The 23,537-nt window shown below is 42.6% G+C and overlaps 1 protein-coding gene across 1 annotated transcript in view; it reads right to left on the bottom strand.

The window, feature by feature from the left end:
* Positions 1 to 23,537, bottom strand: part of SASH1 (SAM and SH3 domain containing 1) — a 234,245-nt gene that overhangs the window by 75,300 nt on the left and 135,408 nt on the right. Inside the window, 3 exon segments of the mRNA XM_006154951.3 lie at positions 7,499 to 7,600; positions 16,753 to 16,865; positions 19,711 to 19,797. Coding sequence (XP_006155013.1) covers positions 7,499 to 7,600; positions 16,753 to 16,865; positions 19,711 to 19,797 — 302 coding nt within the window.

The raw sequence follows: 23,537 nt of genomic DNA on the forward strand, positions 1-23,537 counted from the left end.
CCAAGAGAAGATTTTTTATTATTAATGAAAAACAGTACAGAACCGTTTTTTTCTTTTTTTTTTTTTTCCTTCCTGGCAAAGAGAAAGCTATTTTTCACTTCCCTCGGTAACTATCTTTAGCACTTTACATTCTTGGAACCCAGGAATGTGCATATGGATTTGTCGGGAGGCCACAGGCAATCATCTAATGTTGGGGGGGGGCGCGGGGAGCCTATGAAATCAATGCAAATGAGATCCTAAGGCATGACAGGCATCAATATAGGCATTGAGGTCTGGTGACAAAGGCCTTATGGTCCCCGAAACTTCCATGGCCTGGGCATTCCCCACTAGAGCCAATGGGTTAGTTACATCTCCACACAGAAAGAATTCGATAGAAAACTGGAACGTTCTGGCCCTCACACAGAAGATATTCAAAGCACCTAACCCACGGGGCTGAAGCAGGACCTGATGGGAACTGTCTGAAATTACTTGGTCCCCTATAGATGGTAATTAGAGTAATGAGAAAGAATATTTTTAATGGGGTTTCTTTTTTTGGTGAGAACGCCCCCCCCACCCCCCACCCCAGGGGGAATAGCCATGCCCCAATCTCTTCTCCTCCACTCTCCTCTCAGGATTTTGGGCATGCACGGATACATGCCTGGCGTGAGTTTCAAGCCACCTGGTCTGGGACTCAAACCATGGTCGGCCATGTGGGAGTCCAGCAATGTAACCATTATGCCATCTGCTGGTCCATGGGGCTTCATAAACACACAGGCTAAGGGCCAGGCTAGCAGGGTTAGAGGGGTGTCGCAGACATCAGGGTAACAATCAGGCTCAAGTAAACTTTAGTGACCATGGCGGTCGGTTGTAGTGCTAAACAGCATGACCCCAAGTGGGATTGGGTGTTTGCAGAAAGTGAACCAGCAAAACACATGGGGTAAATAACGGCACATCTGGGGCCAGGCAGCAGCACAGCAGCCATGTGAGGCTGTGACAGGCTGAGCCACCAGGCAAGGTTCTGAGTTTGCATCCAGAGATTTCTCTGAGCGTGCCAGGTGCACAAGTGCTCATGATCTGGGGTCAGCTGAAGCTGAGAGCAGATCACAGCTTGGGGATCCTGCAGAGTTATCTGTCTCTGTCTCCCTGGTGCATGGAATTAAAGAAATAAATAAAACACTAATAATTTCACTTCAGAAAACTCTGCATGGCAGAACAGCCTATCATCACCCACACTCTCAGTAGAAGGAGAAGTCATTTATAGGCCAGCAGGTGGCATGGAGGTTAAAGCAGCTGGATCCCACATGGCTGACTGCGTGGTTGGAATCCTGGACTCAGGCTTGAAATTTACGCTGGGCACATGTGCCCATAAATCCTGAAAGGAGAATGGTGGAGAAAGGAATGCTGCATGGCCATCAAAGTGATTTCTCACTTTCCCTCTCTCTTCCTCTATCTCTCTCTGTGTCTCTGGCAAGCACATGTACCCTATAGGAAACTGAAAAAAAGAGAGAGAGAGAGAGAGAAGTCACTCTAGAGCTTCTGGAAGCTTGTGCTCTCAGCAGAAGCAGCATGTGGTATTTCTGGCCCTTGGTCTGGCTAAAACAGGCTAAAATTTATTTTTGAGCCACCTATTATAGTTTGGTAAGAAGCTAACAGTATCAATCTTGAGTCTGCGTGTGCACATGTGAGTGCAATCTTAACCTCTGCACTAAAGCGCAACCTCCAGCGGGACAGATCTGCCTCTCTTTCTCCTTCACCTTTGTAACCTGACCATCTGGCCCTATGTGAGGGCTTCATCAATGCCTCCAAATAAACAAACACAGAAATGCTCAAGAGAATGAAGTGCTCAACCCTTAAAAAGCCACTTCATTCTGATAATTTATATGTAGATAATGGTTTTGCTTGACCTCCTGAAAGAGCTCAACCAACCAATACTTAACAATGCTTTCTTAGCAGCTTATTCCAAAGGCCTGGTGGTACTTAACTTACATTAACCATTTCCTAAATGAGATGAGGCTCTCTCCCTGAAGTCCCTGTGTGAGCGTTCACTGCAATCCTGTTTTCTCTGAATGGACAAAGTCTTCTAACCTCTCCCTTGACTCAGCTGCTATTAATCAGGACCATATACAGTGGGTCTGATACTAATGGACCCCCTTGGACAACTGGGTCTTTGTTTCCTCCCGCGAGTTGGGCTTGAATCACATCAGTCCTGGGTTACTGTATTTATTCTTCATGATCTAGGATCATGATTTACAATGACATTACGCTGGTCTTTAGGACTTGGGGATGAGAGACCCAAAAAGGCACACTGAAAAGCATGAACGTGGTTCTTCTGATTACCTCATAGTCCCAGGACACACTGCTGGCTAGCCTATGACACATTTATTATTATAAATGGTAATATCTCCATCTCTTCACACACAAGTAAGCCACGCAGGGCTTTAACATTCACAGTCCTTTGTTTTCAGCTGCCTGTTTCAAGAAATCAGGGACAAGAAGGGAGTTGGAGGGTTACAGATAAACCACCATTTGTTGTTTAGATGCAAAGAATGTGAAAGACTAAATCTACAGTCGCAATAACACAAAACAAGCTCTTAAAGCAGATATTTTAAGAGCCAGGGCGGATGAACATTCAAGCACAAACTCTGTTCTTGAGACATTTCTACATGTGCTTAGATGCTGGGCTGGGAACTCCCTGGAGAGACAATAAATGCAGGATGCCTTTCTTGCTCAAGGAGCACACTATTTCCAAAAAGGCTGACATATACGATTAATTCTGATACTACAGGATAAGTATTTAGGAATAATGTATAAAGTAGGCGAACACAAGCACCTAATAAAAAGCGATTAAGCATGATTGAGGAGGGTAAAGAAGCTTTACAGAGTCAGTGACGGGGTTTACCTTGAAGGACGCATAGATTTTCACCAGGAGAAATTTGGAAGAAGGTACATTAGGTAGAGGAAACAGTATGAGTTAAAGTAAAAAGGTATGGACCAGGGGTGGCACGGAGGTTAAGGACGCTGGACTCCCACATGGGCGACCATGAGCCCCAGACCTGGTGGCTTGCTTTCTTTTTCACTTTCCTCTCTCTCTCTCTCTCTCTCTCTCTCTCTCTCTCTCTGTCTCACTTTCTCTCTGATCAAATTAAATAAATAAATAAAGTAAAATAAAATAATTCTTAAAAAAATTAAGTAGGCAAGTGTGAAAGTACACAGTTTATTCAGCAGTGTATGCAAGGTTCACTGTGGCTGGAGTAGAGGGTATTGGGAAGAAAGATGAGATTGGAGAAATTGATTACACTCAAATCACATAAGGCCTTCAGTGTGCCAAGAACCTTGGGATTTATTGCAAAGAAATAGGAAAACATTAGGCTTTTTAAAAACACATGATTACAGCAAAGGAGGTATTTTTCAGAAGGATGATTAGATTAGGCATGGACAGGAGGAGACAAGAAGCTGAAGACAGGGGGGGAGAAATGCTTCTAAATATAAAGGAAGAGATAATCTAACAACACAAAACAACTTCAAAATACATGAGAAAAAGATAATTCTCTCCATTCCTACTCTACACCATAGATGCTGGTGCCATGAAATAGTTACCTGAAATTCTGGAGTTTCAATTCTTACGAACCCTGTGGAATTCCTAGTGTGAAGCACTGTTTTGGTTATAAAAAAACAGGCTAGGCTCAGCCTGTGTGGTGTGAGCAGCACTAAGGCATGTGCGGTGCTGAAGCCACACAGGCAACCCCAGGTTTGTATCCACAGGCCAGGCAGACTGAGACACGGGCCATGGGCATGAGCATGTGTGCCCAAGATTCTGGAGACCTGGAGGGCTGAGGGAAGGGGATTGTGGCTTGACCATACCCTACTGGAATGTCTTTCTCTCTCTGTTTCTCTTTCTTTCCTATATGTGCACACATTTTCTATCATGAATAAAATAAACATACAAAAAAGCATGCATAATAAAAAGTATCCAAATTAGAAAAAAAGTAAAATTATCAATATTTTGTTCATGATGTGATCTTATATGTAGAATAACCTAAGATTCTCAACACACACATACACACACACACATTCGTTGGAGATAATAGATCCAGTTAAGTTACAGGATACAAAATCAACACATGAAAATCATTAGCATTTTTATACACTAGCAAGCAATGAACAATCTGAAAAAAAATTAGGGAAAAATTCTAATCACAAAAGCATTAAAAAAAGTGCTAAGAAAAAAAATGGGGAAGACTTTCATACTGAAAAAGCGTGTAAACAGTAAAAAAAAAATTAAAGAAGAAATAAATAAATGGCAAAGTATCCCATGTTCATGGACTGGAAGATTTTATATTGTTAAGATGACAATACAACCCAAATTAATCTATAGGCTCATTGGAAACCCTATTAATCTCTTAATAGTATTATTTCCAGAAAGAGAAAAGCTCATCCTAAAATTCATATGGAATCTTAACAGATACCAAAGAGCCAAAACAATCTTTAAAAAGAATAAAACTGAGGTTGGTACTTCCCGATGTCAAATCTTATTACAAAGATACAGTAACTATAGTAGTATGACACTAGCAAAAAGACCTATAGGCCAATGGAATAAAACAGAGAACCCAGAAATAAACCCTAAGATATATAGAAAATAAAGTTTCAAAAAGGGTGCTGAAATCATTTACTAGGGAAAGGACAATCTTTTAAATAAATAAATGGTTCTGGAAAAAAATATAACATCCACATGGAAAAAAATTAGTTTTATACATTGTATCATATACAGACAATAATTCAAAATGAATCAAAGACCAAAATGTAAAGAGCTAAAACTATAAAACCCTTAAAAGAGGGCAAGCAAGTGACATGGAGTAACCTTCATACTGAATCCCACACAACCAACTCTGTAGTTCGAGTCCTGGACCCAGCAGCTGGACAAATCACACCAGGTATGTATGTGTGCATATCCAAAATCCCAAAAGGAGAGTGGACTACAAGGAATTACAGTGTGGCTATCCTCTCTGAAGGATGAGCCATAACAACAACAAGAAAAAAACCCTTAGAAGAAAATAGAGGGTTGGAGCCAGCAGATAGCATGGTGGTTAAGGTGCTGGACGCCCATATGGTGAACCGCATTTTGAGTACTGGATCTAGAGGCTTGAAAATCATGCTGGATACGTGTGTGTGCATGCCCAAGACCCCAAGAGGTGAATGGAGAAGGGACTGCAGCTTGGTCACCCTCTCTAGGGGGATGATTTCTCACTTTCCCTCTCACTGTCTTTCTCCTGCAGGCGCACATGCCCTATGGCAAAACCCCTAAAAAAAATAAAATAAGGACAAAACCAAAGGGTAACATTTTTATGAAACTGGATTTGACAATGATATCTTGATACCAAAAGTATAGGAAAAGGGCCAGTTCAGTAGCACAATGGTTAAGGGCTGTGTATAGAAAGCTAGATCTCATATGGCAAGTGGTGGTTCGAATCCCAGTCCCAGCAGCTTGGGAAATACACCAGGTGCACATATGTTCATGTCCAAAATCCTGACAGAATGGAGAAATGGAGAAAAAAGGGTACAGCATGACCTCCTCCCATTGGGAGGTGTCCTCTCTCTTTCTCTCATAAGCATGTGCATATGTAAATGCTCTCTGGCAATAAAAAACAAAACAGAAACCAAAACAACACATTGCTTTAAGGAGCACTATCAAGCATGAAAAGACAACTCACAGGATGGAAAAATATATTTACCAATCAGGTATTTGATAAGGGATTAATATCCAGAATATACAAAGAAATTCTGTATTCCAAGAACAGCAACAAAATAAACACAACTCAAGAATGGGCAAAGGACTTGAGTCATTTCTCCAAAGAAGATATACAAATAGTTAATAAGCCCATGAAAATATGCTTCCTGTCATGAGTCATTAGGGATAATCAAAACCACAATGAGATACCATTTCATAACCATTAGAATGATTATTACAAGAAAAAGAAAGAAAGAAAAAAGACGATAACAAGCATTGGTGAGGACGCAGAGAACCTGGAACCTTGATGCATTGCTGGCAAGAATGTAAAATAGTTCAGCTGTGGAAAGTGATGTAGCCATTTCTTTAAACGTTAAACACAGAACTTGATCCAGATACTCTACCGGTAAGTGCATATTCAAAAGGACCGAAGGCAAACACTCTAAGAGAGATTTGTACACCAATGTTCCAGCAGCATTGTTCACAATAATCAAAAGGTTGGAGACAACCACGTATCGACCAACAACTGGCTGGATAAACACAATGCGCTATACGCACAGTGAAATATGACTCACCCATAAAAAGAAATGAAGTTCTAACAAGTGCCTCAACACAGATGAGCCTTGAAAACAATATGCTCAGTGGGGCCAGCAGTTGGCATGGTGGTTAAGGGTGTTGGACTCCCACATGGAGGTCCACAGTTTGAGTCCCAGACCTGGTGCCCTGCTTTCTCACTTTCCCTCTCTTTTTCTCGCTTACTCTGTCCCTCTCTGGTCAAATTAAATAAATAAAGTTAAACTTAAAAAACAAATTATGCTGACCAAAATAAATGGGACAAAGAAGGACAAATACTGTATGCGTCTATATATATGAAGTACCTCGAGTAGTCAAATTCATAGAGACAGAAATAGGGTTATGGTTGGCCAGAGGCCTGAAAAGGGGGAGAATGGGAGTTATTGGGTAATGGGTATGAAGTTTCTGTCTGGCTATAATGAAAATCTTGGGACCCACACTTGGCATGGTAGTTAATGGTGCTGGACTCCCACATGGAAGACCGAGGTTTGAGTCCCAGACCTGGCAGCTTACTTTCTCACTTTCCCTCTCTCTTTCTCTCTGTCTCTCACTCTGTCCTTTCCTAGTCAAATTAAATAAAATATAAATAAGTAAAGTTAAATAATTCTTTTTTTGAAAAAAGAAAATCTTATTTTATATTATGGTGCTGGTTGTACAGCAATGAGATGTAGTTGAACTGATTGAACATTTAAAAATGACTTATATGGGGTCGGCAGGTGGCATGGTGGTTAAGGCACTGGACTCCCACATGGCTGGCTGAAGGGTTTGAATCCTAGACCTGGCAGTTTGAAAATCATGCCAGATACATATGCATGCACGTCCAAAATCCCCAGAGGAGGCTAGGAGAGAAGGGAAAGTGGCAAGGTCATCTCCTTGGGGGTGATTTCTCACTTTCCCTCTCTCTTTCACTCTCTGGCAAGTGAACACACTTCATAGCAAAAGTGAAACAAAAGAACTAAAAAAAAAAAAAAGTTAATATGGTAAGTCTTGTTATGCATACTTTACTACAAAAACAAACAACAAAAACCCAGCTCGCATAGTACTATTGTGATTGTCGACGCGTCTCCCTCAGGTAAAGAAAATGGAGAAAACTACAAGGAGAGACACCTACGTCAAGACCCAGGTAGGAGATGCGATTGTGAACATAAATCCAAAGGCTGAGCCTGAGGGGGCTGTCCTCCGAAGACGAGGGGGACAAAATGCTCCACAATGACAACTTACATTGCAGTTGGATGAGCCGTCCAACGCTGGGTAAGACCCATCGGGCCAGTCAGCAGGGTCCAAGGCAGCCGTCTGCCGGTGCTGGGCCTCATACTCCTTGAGCTGCAACAAGAAAAATGGAGGACTGACATGGAAGCAATGGTCAAGTTGTCTCCTATCAGGAGAGGGATCACTCTGGGCACCTTCTTCATGCCACTGCTGGTGACTAAGCACCAGCTCAAGTCAAGTTTTCCAGAATGGAGGGAAAGACAAAGGCAATGTCCTGCAGGATTCATCCAAATCAAACCAAGAGAGGCAACAGATCTTTGTATCCTGTTACAAAACGTGCCCTAACTTCCCCATCCAACATCCTCCAACGCAAAATCCATCTTTGCTCAGATCCATCATAAATTCACAAACAGAAATTGTGTATAGTTTGACCTCTGAATTATCTCTCTTCATGCATAAATCAAAAACACATACCCCCTTTTCAGTAGGAGACAATGAGGTATAAAAGAATGGAGACATTTTTGTAAAACTGAAGTGGAAGCCTGAAACTAATTTTTTTTTTTTTTTGATAGAGGTTTTTACCTTAGGGCGAGTGTATTCACCAGGGGGAGAGAGAGACAGAGAGGGGAGAGAGAGACAGAGACAGAGACAGTGAGAGGGAAAGTGAGAAATCAGCATCCAGAAGGGATGACCACACCACAGTTTCTTCTCCTCCATTCTCCTCCTGGGATCTTGGACACGCATGCACACACACCCAGCATTGAGTTTCAATCCGCCGGGTCTAGAACTCGAACTATGGCTGGCCATGTGGGAGTTCAGTGATGTAACTGCTACGCCATCTGCTGGTTCCGCCCGAAACTAATTTTTAAAAATCACTTGCTATTCTTTTCAGGACTGCTTCAAGTTGCTAGTCCAATGTTATCACCTAACAAGTGTTATGAGGCTTATTGAGAATTTTGGGATAGGGAAGCAAATAACAAGATAATTAGAATATCCTCAAGAGATATTTAAAATTTAAGTTTAGAATCTTAGTTTCTGGTCTTTAAACAACACAGAAGGGCAAGTGAACAGCTATAGAAAAGTGAATAAAATTAACTCAGCAGAATTAGATGAAAGGTCTTTCAGAATGGCACATGTGAGAAGTTGCAGGTATTTTATGAAGCACAAAGAAATTAAACTCTGTGGGCTGACCTTGAGGCCTGAGGTAGCTGGAACCCACATGGCTGACCATAGTTCAAGTCCCAGGCCTGAGGGCTTACCAAACATGCTTGTTCCTTTATTTTTATAATTCACTTTGTCTCAAGAAGTTTTTTACTTAATTACAATTTCATAAAGGAATGGCAATTTATAATTTCCATTTGATAATTAATACATTTTACAGCAAATTAATGTTATTTTACATTAACTCCAGAAGTTATAAAAAATGACATTTTAAAGTGTGTGTTTCTGTCTTAAGCAGAAATATTCTCCTCATATCCTACACATCCCTAGTCTCATTGTTTTTTACAGATGAAGTCTATAACATGATTCCTAGAGAAATGACCATCTTCAGTAGATTAATGCTTATCCTACTTTGGAGATTTTTAAAGACAGTGATTTTATGTTTCAATTTCCACTAGTGTTTATTGCAAAGAACAATTCCATTATACAGAATTTAAATCTCCTCAGCTGCAATTCTAATTTAATTTGTCCTCGGTAGACATATTAAAAACAAACAAACAAAACAATCTTGAACACATTCTGAGTGTGCAGTGTTTGTCTGACAATCTTCCGGGCACTTGAAGACAGTGATTAGGTTCTTTTCTGCTTCTTCTCTGAGATAAAAATCTTTTCCAGCTTCTTCCATGGGACCAATTTTTAAGGACTTTTTTTTTTTTGTCAGACGGTACTTTGCATTTGTCAGAGAGAGAAGGAGAGAAAAGAGAAAGCACCTCCATGGGGCTTGGTCACGCAGCATTCTTTTTTCCCCCATTTTCCGTTATTGTAGGGACACATGCCCAATGTGTTTTTAAAGCCACCAGGGCTGGGATTTGAACAGTGGCCAGTCATGTGGGATCCAGCTATGTATAGTGTTTAACCACATCCTGTGTAGCCAGCTCAACCAGCTTTTAAAAACCTCTAATGGACTCTCTACATGAGCCTATCTCTGTTTCTAAATCTCTTTGATAGAAGAATTGATTCAGTAACACAAACAGTTCCCCAGTTTATAATCACGCTACATGGCGTACCAGATGTCCAGGTTACCTTTCTGGGCCTATTCACCACCGTGTAGTTACCCTCCGTGTAAACGCTACACCTACACTCTGCTCCAGAGAACATGACTGACAGAAGCTATCCCCCCTAAAGATGGCTGGAAGGCTGCTTTCTTTTCCCAAACTAGCTTTCGCATCATTTTCCCCAGGAGAACCAGTCCTGCAGTACAATTTGCCTGCTGGAGCTCCCCACTTCCTGTTGAGTCAGGCTGAGGTGGTCTTCCAGAACTACATCTCCGACCAGCTTCTTCACGTGCTTCTCCTGGTCCCTCCTTCACTCAGAGGTTATCATAGCCACAGGCACAAGAATGCCCATCTCAAATTCTGCTTCTGGGGAAGCTTACATTAGATACCTAGCATTAAAAAAATTTCAAGGGGCCAGCAGATGGAGCGGCAGTTAAGGCACTGGATTCTACATGGCCAACTGTATGGTTCAAGTCCTGGACCTGGTGGCATAAAACATATGCCAGGTGTCTGTGCATGTGTACCTAAAATCCTGCAAGGAGAATGGAAAAGACAGGATTGTGTTGGGGTCATTTCCTCCTGGAGAGGTGACTTCTCAGTCCACCTCTTTGTTTCTCTCTGGTGAGTGCACACAGTCTATGGCAAAAATCTAAATACAGACATTTTAAAAAGAAAAGTTCATAATGCTAAATGGCAACTACAGTGGCAAGCATTTGAAAATTCTCCCAAGGACTCTACTTTGGATCTTCCTACAGATGTGGTCTTATGGAATAAAGAATTGCCAGGTGAAGAAATACGTAATATTCAGTAATTAGATCACATTATATGACAGTGTTACGTGTTAATAATTATATCCTTTTTAAAGGAAATATGACCATTAAGTCAGGGTCATAGAGCTCTTTGAATTTCCTCAAGACTATGCTTCCAGTTAAAATTTCAAAGCACAGGGCCAGCACATGGCATGGTGGTTAAGGTGGGTGGATCCCACATGGCCAACTGTGTGGTTTGAATCTTTAACCAGCAGCTTGGGAAACAAGCAGAGCGTGTGTGTGCGTGCCCGAAATCCCGAGAGAAGACGGAGGAGAAGGGATTGCAGCACGGTCACTGCCCCAGGGTGGTGATTCCAATGCTGAGTTTTACTATGCCAAAGCAATTAATCCAACGCTTTTTTATCCAATGCTTTAAACATCACTTTATTCCCTGTACTACTATTTTCACACACCCACAAAAATCACTCAGGTAAATTAATAACCTACAGCTTCTAAGTATTTCACCGGGCTTCCTAAACCTTGCAAAACTAGTACAAGATCTGAATTCTCTCAACTTCCTTGCTGAGAGAGAGGACCTGGAGTTTGCGTTATTTAGAATATGCCAATTAGCTAGATCTTCACCTAAAACTGAACTATTTTTTTCACTAATGAGCCTGACTTTCTTAAAGCACACAGAGTAAGTATGCATTATGAAACTAATAGAAAATGTTTAAAATGCCATTAGATTTGATGGAACTATCCAGGTAATAAAATACAAAAACCGTTAGGGAAGCTAGCTACCTTTTAAAATTACAACTAAAGAAGACAGTCCACTGAGAGTGGTGGTCTAAGTTTCATCCTCCGCAAACACTCTCGCAGCTTTTCCGTTCACGTATCAGTTCCCGGAAGTCTTTTTCATCTTGATCTTCATTTGTATCAGATACTTGTGTTTTCTAGGATGTGAATCATGACTGTATCACTTACAGTGGATAAAGACTTGTATAAATGAGGCACAGGAGACCACACTGTCTTGACGTGAACACCAGCAAAATTTTTCCCAGTATGAGGACGCAATGTTCTAACTGGCATGTAGGCAAATTTCTCTCCTGCTAGGTTGTCCTGTAATTATCGATCTGGATTCAGAATCAGAAGTTCTACCCAAATCCAGGTGTTCTACCTACAAATCTTTAAATTTCTGATTGACAGCAAGACATACATTCCCTTACATCCTGGAGAGATGGCACACTTTTACAGTCTAAGGTGTTTTAGTCTCGCTCATATCAATGGCTATTAGGGAGGTCTGAGTGTTGACATTTCTTTTATAATTTTCTTTTTATTCTTAAAATTTATTCATTTATTTATTGAGAGGGTCTTTTTTGGTTTTTTTGGGGTTTTTTTTTTTGCTATAGGGTGTGTGCACTCGCCAGAAAGACGAAGAGAGACAGAGAGACAGAAAGCGAGAAATCACCACCACCACTCCCCCCTGAGGGGGGATGGCCACGCCGCAATCCCTTCTCCTCCATTCTCCTCTCAGGATCTTGAGCACGCATGCACACACGCCCGACGTGAGTGTAAGCCACCGGGTCCAGGAATTGAACCTCAGTCAACTACATGGGAGTCCAGTGACATAGCCATTACACCAACTACTGGTCCCAACATTTCTTTTATACAGCAATCAACAACATTTAGAACCTTGAGCTGGTCGTAAGTTAAATGGAAGTAGAGCCTGTCTATAGACTGTTTTTTGCTCTAAGTGACATTTTTCTTGAAGTGTATTGTCTCTGGCTAAAAAGAAGCCCACTTAAGAGCAAGTAACTGAAGATGATGCTGTTCTGAGAAGAGAAGTCCAAGAAGAGTCTCTGCTACTTCGTCATGTGTCAAGGGATGCCCATCCTCATATGTACAACCCAACAATGTCTAGAGAATATCACCATTTTTCCTCCTTTCTGCTTACATGTCTGAAATGTCTTAGAGCCTACGTTCTTGTTTTCTCTGTGAAATCTGCAGCTGCCTCTGAAGTTGGACACAGGTGCACTGACCAGGCCGTGTGGCTGAAATCTCCACGTAGATCCCTCCATCTCACTGAGCGAACATCTGATTTCCTTTCTGTGCCCACAATGTCTAGCTGCTAAGATCAGGAGCTCAGGAAGGCTTCAAACACATTGTTTTCTCCCTAACTTTGAAACTATCTCTTCGTTTCTTTTTCAACTGTAGAAACATGCAGTCTAAAGCGGATTATACTGGAGCCAGGTAACAGTATAGCTAGATCCACCTGGAAGAGTCCTAGATCCACACCCCAAGGCCTCTGTGTACATGTGGGGCACACACACGCCCATGATCCAGGCTGGCCAAGGCCAGCGATGAGGGCCCTATTGGGAGAGTCTGTCTGTCTCTCTCCATCTCTCTCCCTGTCTCTTCCTCTATCATAGAAAAAACAAATGACCAAACTTTTAAAAAATTAAAGTGGGCTATGTTAAGGCCATTTTCTTTTCTTTTTTTCTTTTTTTGGAGAAGTTTTTGCTATAGGGCGCGTGCACTCACCAGAAAGACAGAAACGGAGAGACTAGAAAATGAGAAATCACCCCCCAGGGGGGATGGTCATACCGCAATCCCTTGTCCTCCATTCTCCTCTCGGGATCTTGGGCACACATACATACACGTCTGGCATGAGTTTAAGCTACCGGGTCTGGGACTCAAACCGTGGTCAACTACATGGGAGTCCAGCGACATAGCCATTACATCAACTGCTGGTCCCTGTTACAGCCACTTTCTAACATTTCCTCTTGCTCTGAGAAAACTTGACTAGGTTTATCACATGTAACTCCTTTCCCAAACGTAAGTGTTGTCAGACAACCGTAGACATCTGTGTTCTGGCGATGTTATACTATTGAAAAGCAATACAGGGACCAGCGAATGGTGTAATGGTTACACTGCTAAACTCCCACGTAGTCAACCGCAGTTTGAGTTCCAGACAGAGCAGCACAGAAGTCACACGGGGCACGTGCATGTGTGTACCCAAAATCCTGATAGGAGAATGGGGAAGGGGTTGCGGTGTGGCCATTCTCCCTGGAGGATAATTTCTTGCTCTCTGTCTCCCTGTCACTCTCTCTCTCTCCAGTGAGAACACATGCCCTATGCCAAAAATCTCTCTCCAAAAAAAGAAAGGAAGAGAAAAGAAAACCACTATAGGGTCCGGACAGAGATGCAGAAGTGAAATGCAAAGCTCTGCGAGGCAATGCCACAAGGGAAGGCTTCTGGTCCCAGCCTGAGACCTCCCGGAGTGTGCCTGGCACGTGCTTGTTCACAGTCTGGGGCTAGTGAAGGCCAAGGGTTGATCACGGCATCAGGACGCTATTGGAAGTGTCTCTCTCTGATTCATCAAACAAATAAATAAGTCAACTTTAGGGGAGAAAAAAGACAGCACCACAGCATCACTCCTCAGAAGCTAAGTAAGCATCTTGCTCACCACGGGAAAACTAAACCCAGGTCTCCAATTCTCAAGGCATTTTCTAGGAATTCAGTTGGACTTTTCCCAAATGCTACGGCAAACTCAAGGACTGGGACTGGAGAAGACTGATGCTGTGGATTTTCTGTCCCAGTCAGGATGTGGGCCAGGTGAGTGAGAATGTGGCGAGGCACACAGACCAGGCTGAGGATGCGTCTGGCAGCCAAGACAGGAGCCTGGCACCTGTCACCTGCTTATCGCCTGCCCCAGCACCAGCCTGCCCATCTGCAGGAAGCCCAGCAACACCAACCCTGCCACCGCCGCCATTGCAGCCCCTGGAGATTCTGGAGACCAAGGTTGCTGCTGCTTCTCCAAGCCCGCAGAGCCAGCAGATGGGAGCTCCCAAGTCAGCCCTAGCCTCTCGATCCACTACTAAACCCAAGCCCACCCTCCGCCCACAGAAGTGCTATGTTTGCGATGCCGTGTCAACAAGTTAATTAGAAAGAAAGAAAGAGAAAAAGAAAGAAAAACTATTGAGGTTTAGGGTCATGTGTACTAAATGAGTATGCCAGTAACTGCTTCAAGGTTTCAGACTTTAACATTCCAAACAAAGGGTGCTACAGGCTTTTTGTTCCTTCTGAAACGCATGTTGAAATCTGGTTGCCTTGGTGGTGGCGTTAGGAGGTAGAACTTTAGAAGGTGTTATGGCCACCAAGGCTCCATGGAATTAGTGCCATTATACAAGGGTGAGTTCAGCCCCCCTTGACATTTAGGCTTCCACCTCCTCCCATGTGAGCAACATGTCTTCCCTCCAGAAGACATGGTGCAGGGTGCCATCTTGGAACATAAAGTTGATCTCAAGAAAGTCAACAGAAGCTCTTGGAAAGATTGCCTGGTGCCATAAACAGCTCTGCCTGGTAGGTAAGTAAAGAATGTCACTTCCTGACAGGCCCACGAACTTCCAAGTACAGGTTCTTAAAGGCACAGTCAGATGGTGAATTCCTGACTTGGCTCAGTAGCCTTGGGAAGCTTTTTAGACAGCCTAATCTGAAGTTCTTTATAAAAGGTTCCACCAAAGCCAACTAAATCAATTAGTATTCTTACGGGGCTTTGTGCAAAGAACAGCCCAAACTGAAACTAAACATTTTTTTTTTTTTTGCAAAAAAAGTTAGTTTATGCTTCTCTCTGGTAAAAGGGGGAATGAAGAAAGAAGAAAATGTTTCAGAAGAAAACTATAGTGAAATTGTTACTAGATTTTAGCTCTGTCCATATTTGCTGTTGGAGTTTTTAGTATCTACCTACTGTTTGGACAAATCCTAACCTATTTCCTAGCTTTTAGTCTTAAGCAAATTTTTCTTACCTTTTTTTGATTTTGATTCATTAAAGCTAAAACTGCTTTTCTTGAAATTAAAATAATAATAGCAAACCAAATGCAGTTGCAGGAGAAGGGTGGGCAGTGGGGAGGGGGAGGGAATCGAGGGGGAAAGGAGCGGAACATTTAATGGACACAAAAAAGGAAAACTGATAATAATGTGTATGATAGTATCTCTGACTGGACTGATAGGCAGTGTATTCAGGGTGGCAAAATTCATTTTGTATGCTGTAAAGATACAGTTAATAATAATAATAATAAAATAAAAATAATAAAAGATTTTTTAAAAAGGAAAAGAAAGGAAATTGGCCTCAATAGACACCAAACCTACCTGGGTGCCTTGATGTTAGACTTCCTGGCCTCAAGAATTGTGAACCAATTCATTTCTGTTCTTTATAAATTACCCGGTCTGCAGTGTTCTATTACAACAGTGCAAAACGGACTAAGTCAATGGTAAAGACATAACTGATTCAATGGTTCCATAGTGATGTAAAGGTTTTCATCAGATTCTAACCCTGCCTATTTATAATTTGTATACACAGAAGAATCAACTGCTCAAAGGGAAAATCTAAGAATCAGTCAATGTGCTAGCTAACATCAAAACAGGGAATTTCTTGATAAATTGATGTATCAGTATCATAGATGTTACTCCAGTATCTTAAAGGCAGTTAGGCTTCATTTAGTTCTTTCCCCCCTCCCCATTTTAAGTTTATTTCTTTCTTCTGTGAGCAAGAGAGACAGAAAGAAGAGAGTGACAGCACTCCGAATGGGTCTTGACGCTGTGATCTACCTCCAGCACCAGCCGGCCCTGGATTATGGGCACTCATGTGCCCGGTGTACTCAGGAGATGCCTATGGACACAATCTCAGACCTTTCCCCTGCGTGTCAGCCTCACAGAGCACCGTGTCCTACTACTGTGCCAACACCCAGTCTCTAGTATCTAATTTAACTCAGGGACAAAAAAAAAATCCCCACATACAATAAGCTGCAAATAATATTTACCTATATATGAAATTCAGTAACATTTTAAAGTATCTAAAGCTTAATCTTTACATTATTCAAAGTTCAGTTTGTGAAGACACATCACAGAACTGATGTTTCTAATGTTTGTAATGTATTTCATTTTTATTTCATTCTTTTCACCATTAATGACAGGCTGACCCATCTTTTCAAAAAGGCTGTAAATTCGGCAAAGGCATTCACTGGGTCATTTTCTTCATTACACTGGTCCACATATCAAAAATATCCGTCGTTCATTCATTCATTCATGCAGATATTCATTAAATATAGAAAGTTCACCTCACAAGGCCAAATGCTTGTACAACATACCTCATCTGGCAATATGAGCAACTGCTGATCATGACCTTGCATCCAAATAACCCTTCAGATATTCTCTTCCAATACTCACTTTGGTGTCCCCAAATAGTAGTACAGGTAAGGATGCCAAGCACCCACATACGCAAACCAGATGTGCGCACGCTTACCCTGGCAAGTGCTTCTTCAATGGTGATCATCTTCTCTTTGACCATCATCATTAGCTGAATCCGTTCCTCGTCGCTCATCGTTATCTCACTTGCCACGTAGCCGACATCTTCTCCTAGAGAGTGAGGACAAGAAAGATAAAGCCCCACACTCATACTGCACATCTACCGCCTCGGGCTGCAAGGACATCACTCAGGGGCACCGTCTACACTGTGTGCTCCCAGTGGAGCAGTAGGTTAGCAGAAACACGCTGCTTTTTATCAAGCCAATGAGCACATCTGATTGGCTTCCAAGAAACACGTAGATTACCAGAGTAGGAACAAATCCTTCAAAAGGACCAGAGTTTTTGAGGTGGAAAGTCAAGTGGAGAAGTTTTGGAGGAAAGCTGACAGGGAGTCCCTTGGTATAAGTGGGGCAGAGGTTTCATTTAAACACACAACTAAACCTAACAAACATTCCAAGGCTCCTTTGCCTGAGAGTTTTTGGGTCAATTCCTCTTGAAATATGAATAAGAAGAAAATAATTTTGCAAAGAAGCTCAGGGAACCCTCTGCAGGACAAAGATATGTAAAGTCCTTGAGTCAAACACACAATCTGGTAAAATTCTCCATTCCTACTAGGCTATTTAGCTGTTGTTTCTCCAGGGGTAAGCACAAACACATAGAATCACAGATAATAGGCATGTTGAATTTATTGAAAGCAAAGTACTACTCATCTATGTCCATATCTGAAAGTAATATTGTGACAAATAGGTTTCCAAACTGCGAGGGAAAGTCTGATGCCAACTCAAAACTGAAGGTGGCCAGAGCTGCAGAGGAAGAGGATTCCCACTGGGGTCCTTCTAAAATTTGTCCTGCAAAGGGAGCAGACTCCGTTGCCTCTGGTGTATCTGAGCCCTGCAGGTCAGCCACGCCGGTATTCAGTGTGGGACGATGGCTGTGCCCGTGAATGTGGGCTGTAACCCTTGCACCCGGAAGAAGCCCACGCTGCAGTCTCTCTTTCTCCTAGAACTCTGCCTCTCTCAGACGCACCGTAACGTCTGGTGTTGTCAGGAAGCCCAGCTGTGGCTTAGTTGGCCCCTGGAGTAGAGGGGCAGAGTAGAAGAGTCTGGCTGCAAACGTGAAGGGACCATTTCAGGCAGAGTCCGTCTTGGTTCCCCCTAACTCACTTCCACTTTGTAATCAGTCTAGAAACACCGCTCAGTTCCTGTGTCACACCTTCCCTTGTACAGGAGTAAGAATAACAGCAAGGTAAATAAGAGAGATGAAGCGGAATGTTAAATTGGATATCTATTGCCTTGGGCTAGAGAAAGATGTGACTCGGGGAGCCGTCTACACTGCATGATCCTGTTCGAGCAATGGGGTAGCACCAACACGCTGCCTTTTTAGGAGGCCAGTGAGTACCTTTGATGGGTTTTTAGAGTAGAAACTACTCTAGGGTTGATTAGGATTTCATCCCAGTTAGTTAATTTTTTAATTTAAAAAGGGGGGGGGAAGGGTTAGTTCATTTCTAGTTATAAATCACAGCAAAGACCAATCTGTAGTTTTCTTAGTCACACCAACACCTTCGAAAGATCGTTGTTTTTCTCTTGGGTTGATTCACTTTACTCTCTATGTTGCTTCTAATTACAGAATGATGCGGGGCAGTTGGTTTGTTTTTTGGTTTTGTTTTTAAAGTTTTTGTCACACCAGAGAGAGAAAGAGAGAGGGAAAGTGAGAAATCATTCCCCAAGGAGCATGGCCACACCACAGTCCCTTCTCCTCCATTGTCCTCTTGGGATTTTGGGCACACGCACACATGCATTCTGCATGATCTTCAAGCAACTGAGTTTGGGACTCAAACCACAGCTCACCATGTGGGAGTCCAGCACCTTAACTACCATGCCACCTGCTAGCCCCTTGGATTTGAGTTTTCTTAAAAATTCACATGGGTTGTAAACTATTAACTTCCTTTCCCTCCCTATCCCCGTTTTGGGTTTCTACCTAAACAAGGTTTCAATAGCATCCAGGGTTTACTTTGAATCACAAGTGATCTGATGTATATATACCAAAGGAAAACAAGGGACATTTAAGAACAACTCCATTCAAAGTAGCAAAACCTAAACACAAAACAAAACACATGAAATGTTGCCAAGGATCCCAGGAACCCAGACGAGCCACTGGCCCAGTGGTTGTCCACATCCATTTTCACATTCCCAGGTGTAGGAATAATGGGGAAAACCCAGCCATCAGGGTAGGACGAAGGTTTTGAAAAGGAAAACAACTAGTCTTACTGGTGAACAATAAAAATTTTTTTATGTATTGACAACTTTATTCAGAAGGAGTGGAATCTGGAAGTAGATTTGTCCCGGTTTCTTCTCTGAATACCGGGGACACATAAATTATAAGACTGAGCCTCAAAGGGATGACGTATTTACTTAGTACATAAACAACAACGAAAGACTCCGCCAAGGCAAGGACAGAACTCCCAGCACAAAGCAGGCCAGGGAAATTCCCACGATGTCAGGCCATTACCGAGTTTCCAGGGGCAACAACCCCTAACTGTCCCTGTCACAGCAAAGAGCATCAGAAGTTCAGAAGACTGCAGAGGCTGCAAGGGGGTGCTGACAGGAAGGTCCAGAACTACCACCCACTAAGACCGTCTAGATTCTTGAAGTGAGAGTGTGGCAAGGGGAGAATCCAGATCTTTCTAAGGTGATGACGTCACCGGAAAATCCACAGATCGGGTCTTTGTTGTGATCTACCACTAGAAACTAATGCTAACCCTTCCCATTTTGTTTGATGTAAACAGAACATTCGCCACGACAAAGTCTTTAAAAAGCAACAGGAATGTCAGAAAGTTGAAGATTATGGGCACAGCCAGTGGGCGGCATTCTACCTGAGCACTCACTGACATGAGGGGCATAGGCCTCCTCACGTTTTGAACTAAAAGGACCTACTGTCCGCAGCTGCACGCCAGTACCTTTTGAAGTCTGCCTCATTATTCCTTTCTGGTTCTTTCGGAAGTTCTGCCAGAAATACTTATTTTTCTTCTTCCAATCTCCTTTTCCTTTAAAAAAAAAGGGGGGGGGGGGAGAGAAGGCACAAACAATAAATTCATTAATAACAAAAGTAGCCTCTTCCTTATCATTCAAAGCTTGTAAGAATACTTTGATTTCACAGAAAGACAGTTTCTCTCTTTCAGTTTGTGAGAGACTGGGAAATGCCTATAAAGTTGTTTAAAAGAAATGCAAATTTGCTAGTCCCAAGAAATGGTGCAGTGGGTTTAAGACAAGAAATAAAGAAACATCAAAAAGGCAGGCAAAACACGCATTCTTGGATTCCCTTTGATGTTTGTTTAACTAGTATGCCTGATTCTGCCTCGTCTGGTGGCTTATTCCCCCCTGTGGTCTTAGCCACAATTATTTCATCTACACCACAAATAGGATACTTTAGGAAGTCAACTTTTTGTCCTTGTTATTCCCATTGTTCTTCTGCCCTGGATTTAAGCAGGGACTCCAAAGAGTTCATGGAGAATGGAATTAAAGTTCACATTTATTTTGGTGTAAAAGGATACTGAAGTCTAGGCTGGCTTCGTGGAGCCTGATGGTGAAGGCAGCTAGACCCCACATGGCCGATGGCAAGGTTCAAGTCCCAGACCCAATGGCTTAAGGAACACACTGAGCCTGTTCGTGCATGTCCAAAATCCCAAAGGAGGAAAAAGGGAAGAGAAAGGATTGTGGCGTGATAACTTCTCCATTGGGGGGGCTGCATTCTCCCACCCCCACCACCCAACCCCCATGTCATTCTCTGACAGGCACACACACACTCTAATCAGAAAAAATGGTGGGGCCGGCAGGTGGCATGATGGTTAAAGGTGGTGGACTCCCATATGGCCGACCGACCATGGTTTGAGTCTCGGACTATCTCCCTTTTCTCTCACTCTCTCTCTTTCTCCCCTCTCACTCCCCATCACTGGTCAAATTAAAAATAATAAATAAAGTTAAATATAATAATTCTTTTTAAAAATGAAAAAAGAAATCCATGCATAGTTTTTTCATGATTTTTTTTAAAGATCCTTTAAATGTCTGTTACTCGAGGTGTAACGAGGGAGAGAATGGTGAGGATGCCTTGTGCCAACTGGTCAACACAGCCAGCTCCACGGGCGTGACCCGCATGGCTTCTCTCTGGGGAACAGTTTGCAGGGATCTGGCTTTGGCATGGGCAGAGGGTGATCTGCAAGTCAGTAGCACTCAGGCTACCTGGTAGCCTACCCATAGCATACCCCCGGCACCGTGACAAGGAAAACAGACAGCAGCCTGCTGTAACACCCCCCAGCTGGGTCTCCCTCTAGCTTGGTAAATTTCCAGAATATTTCGGGTGACTCTCAAGTACAACCAAGACCACTGCCATAGCTAGACATTTAAGTATTTGGTGAAGGTTATGTTCGTTGATAATATGTAGTATCTTTTTAAAAGCATGGGGGAAAAGGGAAAGTACAGAAAGGGAATACAGGAGTATTCTTCTGTCCTTTAAAAACGAATAAATATTTTCATTTAAAATCAAATGAAAACAGCAGCAGCAGCAGCAGTGGTATCTGCCCAAGTGTGATGTATCACACTCCAAGCAGCCACGCTGCCACCATTTGGCCTGGCTGGTTGTTCCCCAGCCACTGGGAATGGGGCCCAGTCGAGGGATGGGTTTTCCCAGTCCAGAGTGGCAGTCCCAGCAAGGTTGCACGACACCATCCCAGATGCTTCCAGGCTAGAAGGGCATCAATGGTCAAACCAGGAAGCCCTTGTCGAAGCTCTTGTCAGAGCCATGGGGATGAAACTTGAGCCGTTTGGCCTACGACTTCCTGTGGACTCAGACCTTGCCACCTGGTGGCACCTGCTGCATTTGGGCTGAACACTAAGGCCAAATGTCAGATAAAAGAGATTGAGCAGACTGGTTATTACTAAAGCGACCTTTCTCTTAAGCAGTTTAGAAACCTAATGTCTTTCTTTGACTGCAAGCTGTATTTTCCTTCTCCTGTTTTAAAGTTTCTGAAACAGAGATGCAGTCTGAAACATGCATGATGACAGCTCACATTTATTCGGCACTGACTACACAGGCCAGTTGCTAGCTGAAGCACGTCTCAGCTAATATTTACTCACACGGTACACTGTTGCTCCCACTGAGCAGGTGAGAACACTGGGCCTTGCCAGGCATACCAGCTGAGTTGGCAGGGTCATGCCTGGAATCCAGACAGCCTGATTTGAGTCCTCACTCTCCACATCTCTTACCCACCCAGCCTCGGACCCAAACAGGAAGAAGGCTGGTACTACATCAAGAGTGGATTTGGTGGGGCTAGCAGGTGGCATGGTGGTTAGGCTGCTGGACCCCCACATAGCCGAGTGCAGTTTAAGTCCCTGAACTGGCAACTTGCTTTCTCACATTCCTTCTATTTCTCCATCTCTCTCTGGCTCGTGTATGTGCCCTATAGCAAATGTTAAAAAAATAATAATGACAATGATAAAATTAAATAAATAATTCTTTTTTTTTAAAAAAAGAGTGGATTTGGTAATCAAGCATATATAAAATATACAATGTCTTAATTGTGCATAATTTTTGATCCAAAAATTCCAAATTGAAGGATGGAGCTTAAGGATATTATCAAAGACAGAGACTCAGGGAGTTTTATGGCAATAGCGTTTATCTGTGATAAAGAAAAAAAAGGAACAACGTAAACTGGCCAGTAAAGAAGCTGATTAGTTAGATTATGGCACATCCATTATAATAGAACATTGTACAAAAATTTTCCTGGGGAAAACATTCAATCAGGTGGGAAAATGCTTTTGCTAAATTCCATCTTAAGAAATATCAAATAGCGGTCAGTCCCATAGTCTACTGGTTAAGAGAGCCAGATTCCACATGGCTACCTATAAGGTTCAAATCTCAATCCCAGCAGCTTGGAAAATACACGGGGTCTGTGTGCACGCATGTCCCAGATCCCTGCAGGATGGAGACATGGAAGAGAAGGGGTTGCAGCATTACCAGATCCCATTGCTGGGGAGCTGCTCTTTCTCTCTCTCTTGCTTTTTCCATCTCTCTCTCTCTCTCTGGTGAGCACACATGCCCTCTAGCCAAAGGTGGTGAGAAAAAAAAAACTCATAAAATAGTATGTAGAGTATGATCCAATTATGTTTTTATTTTAAAAAATTGCATAATAGGAATAAAAGAGAGAAAGGAGAAAGTAGTACATCGAAATCTTAACAGTGTTGGGGCTGGCAGGAGGCATAGTAAAGGCACTGAATTCCCACATGGCCGACCGTGGTTCAAATCTCAGACCTGGCAGCTTGCTTTCTTGCTTCCTTCTCTTTCTGTCTCTTTCTGGTCAAATTAGATAATGATAATAATACAAATTAAATTAAAAATATTTTATTATTATTATTTATTTAACTTAATTGAGAAAGCAAGCCTCCAGGTCTGGGACTCAAACCATGGTTGTCATGTGGGCGTCCAGCGCCTTAACCACCACGCCACCTACCAACCTCAATAATTCTTTTTTTTGTAAGAGATTTTTGCTATAGGGTGAGTATGCTTGCCAAACAGATGGAGAGAGACAGAGAGACACAGAGAAACAGAAAGTAAGAAATCATCCCCCAGGGGGATGACTACATTGCAATCCCTTCTCCTCCGTTTTCCTCTCAGGATTTTAGGCATGTACACACAGGCACCCAGCATGTGCTTCAAGCTACCAGGTCTGGGACTTGAACCACAGTTGACTACATGGGAGTCCAGCACTTTAACCACTATACCATCTGCTGG

This window comes from Tupaia chinensis, unplaced genomic scaffold (genome assembly GCF_000334495.1).
Source record: "Tupaia chinensis unplaced genomic scaffold, TupChi_1.0 Scaffold000427_1, whole genome shotgun sequence".
NCBI classification, from domain to species: domain Eukaryota; kingdom Metazoa; phylum Chordata; class Mammalia; order Scandentia; family Tupaiidae; genus Tupaia; species Tupaia belangeri.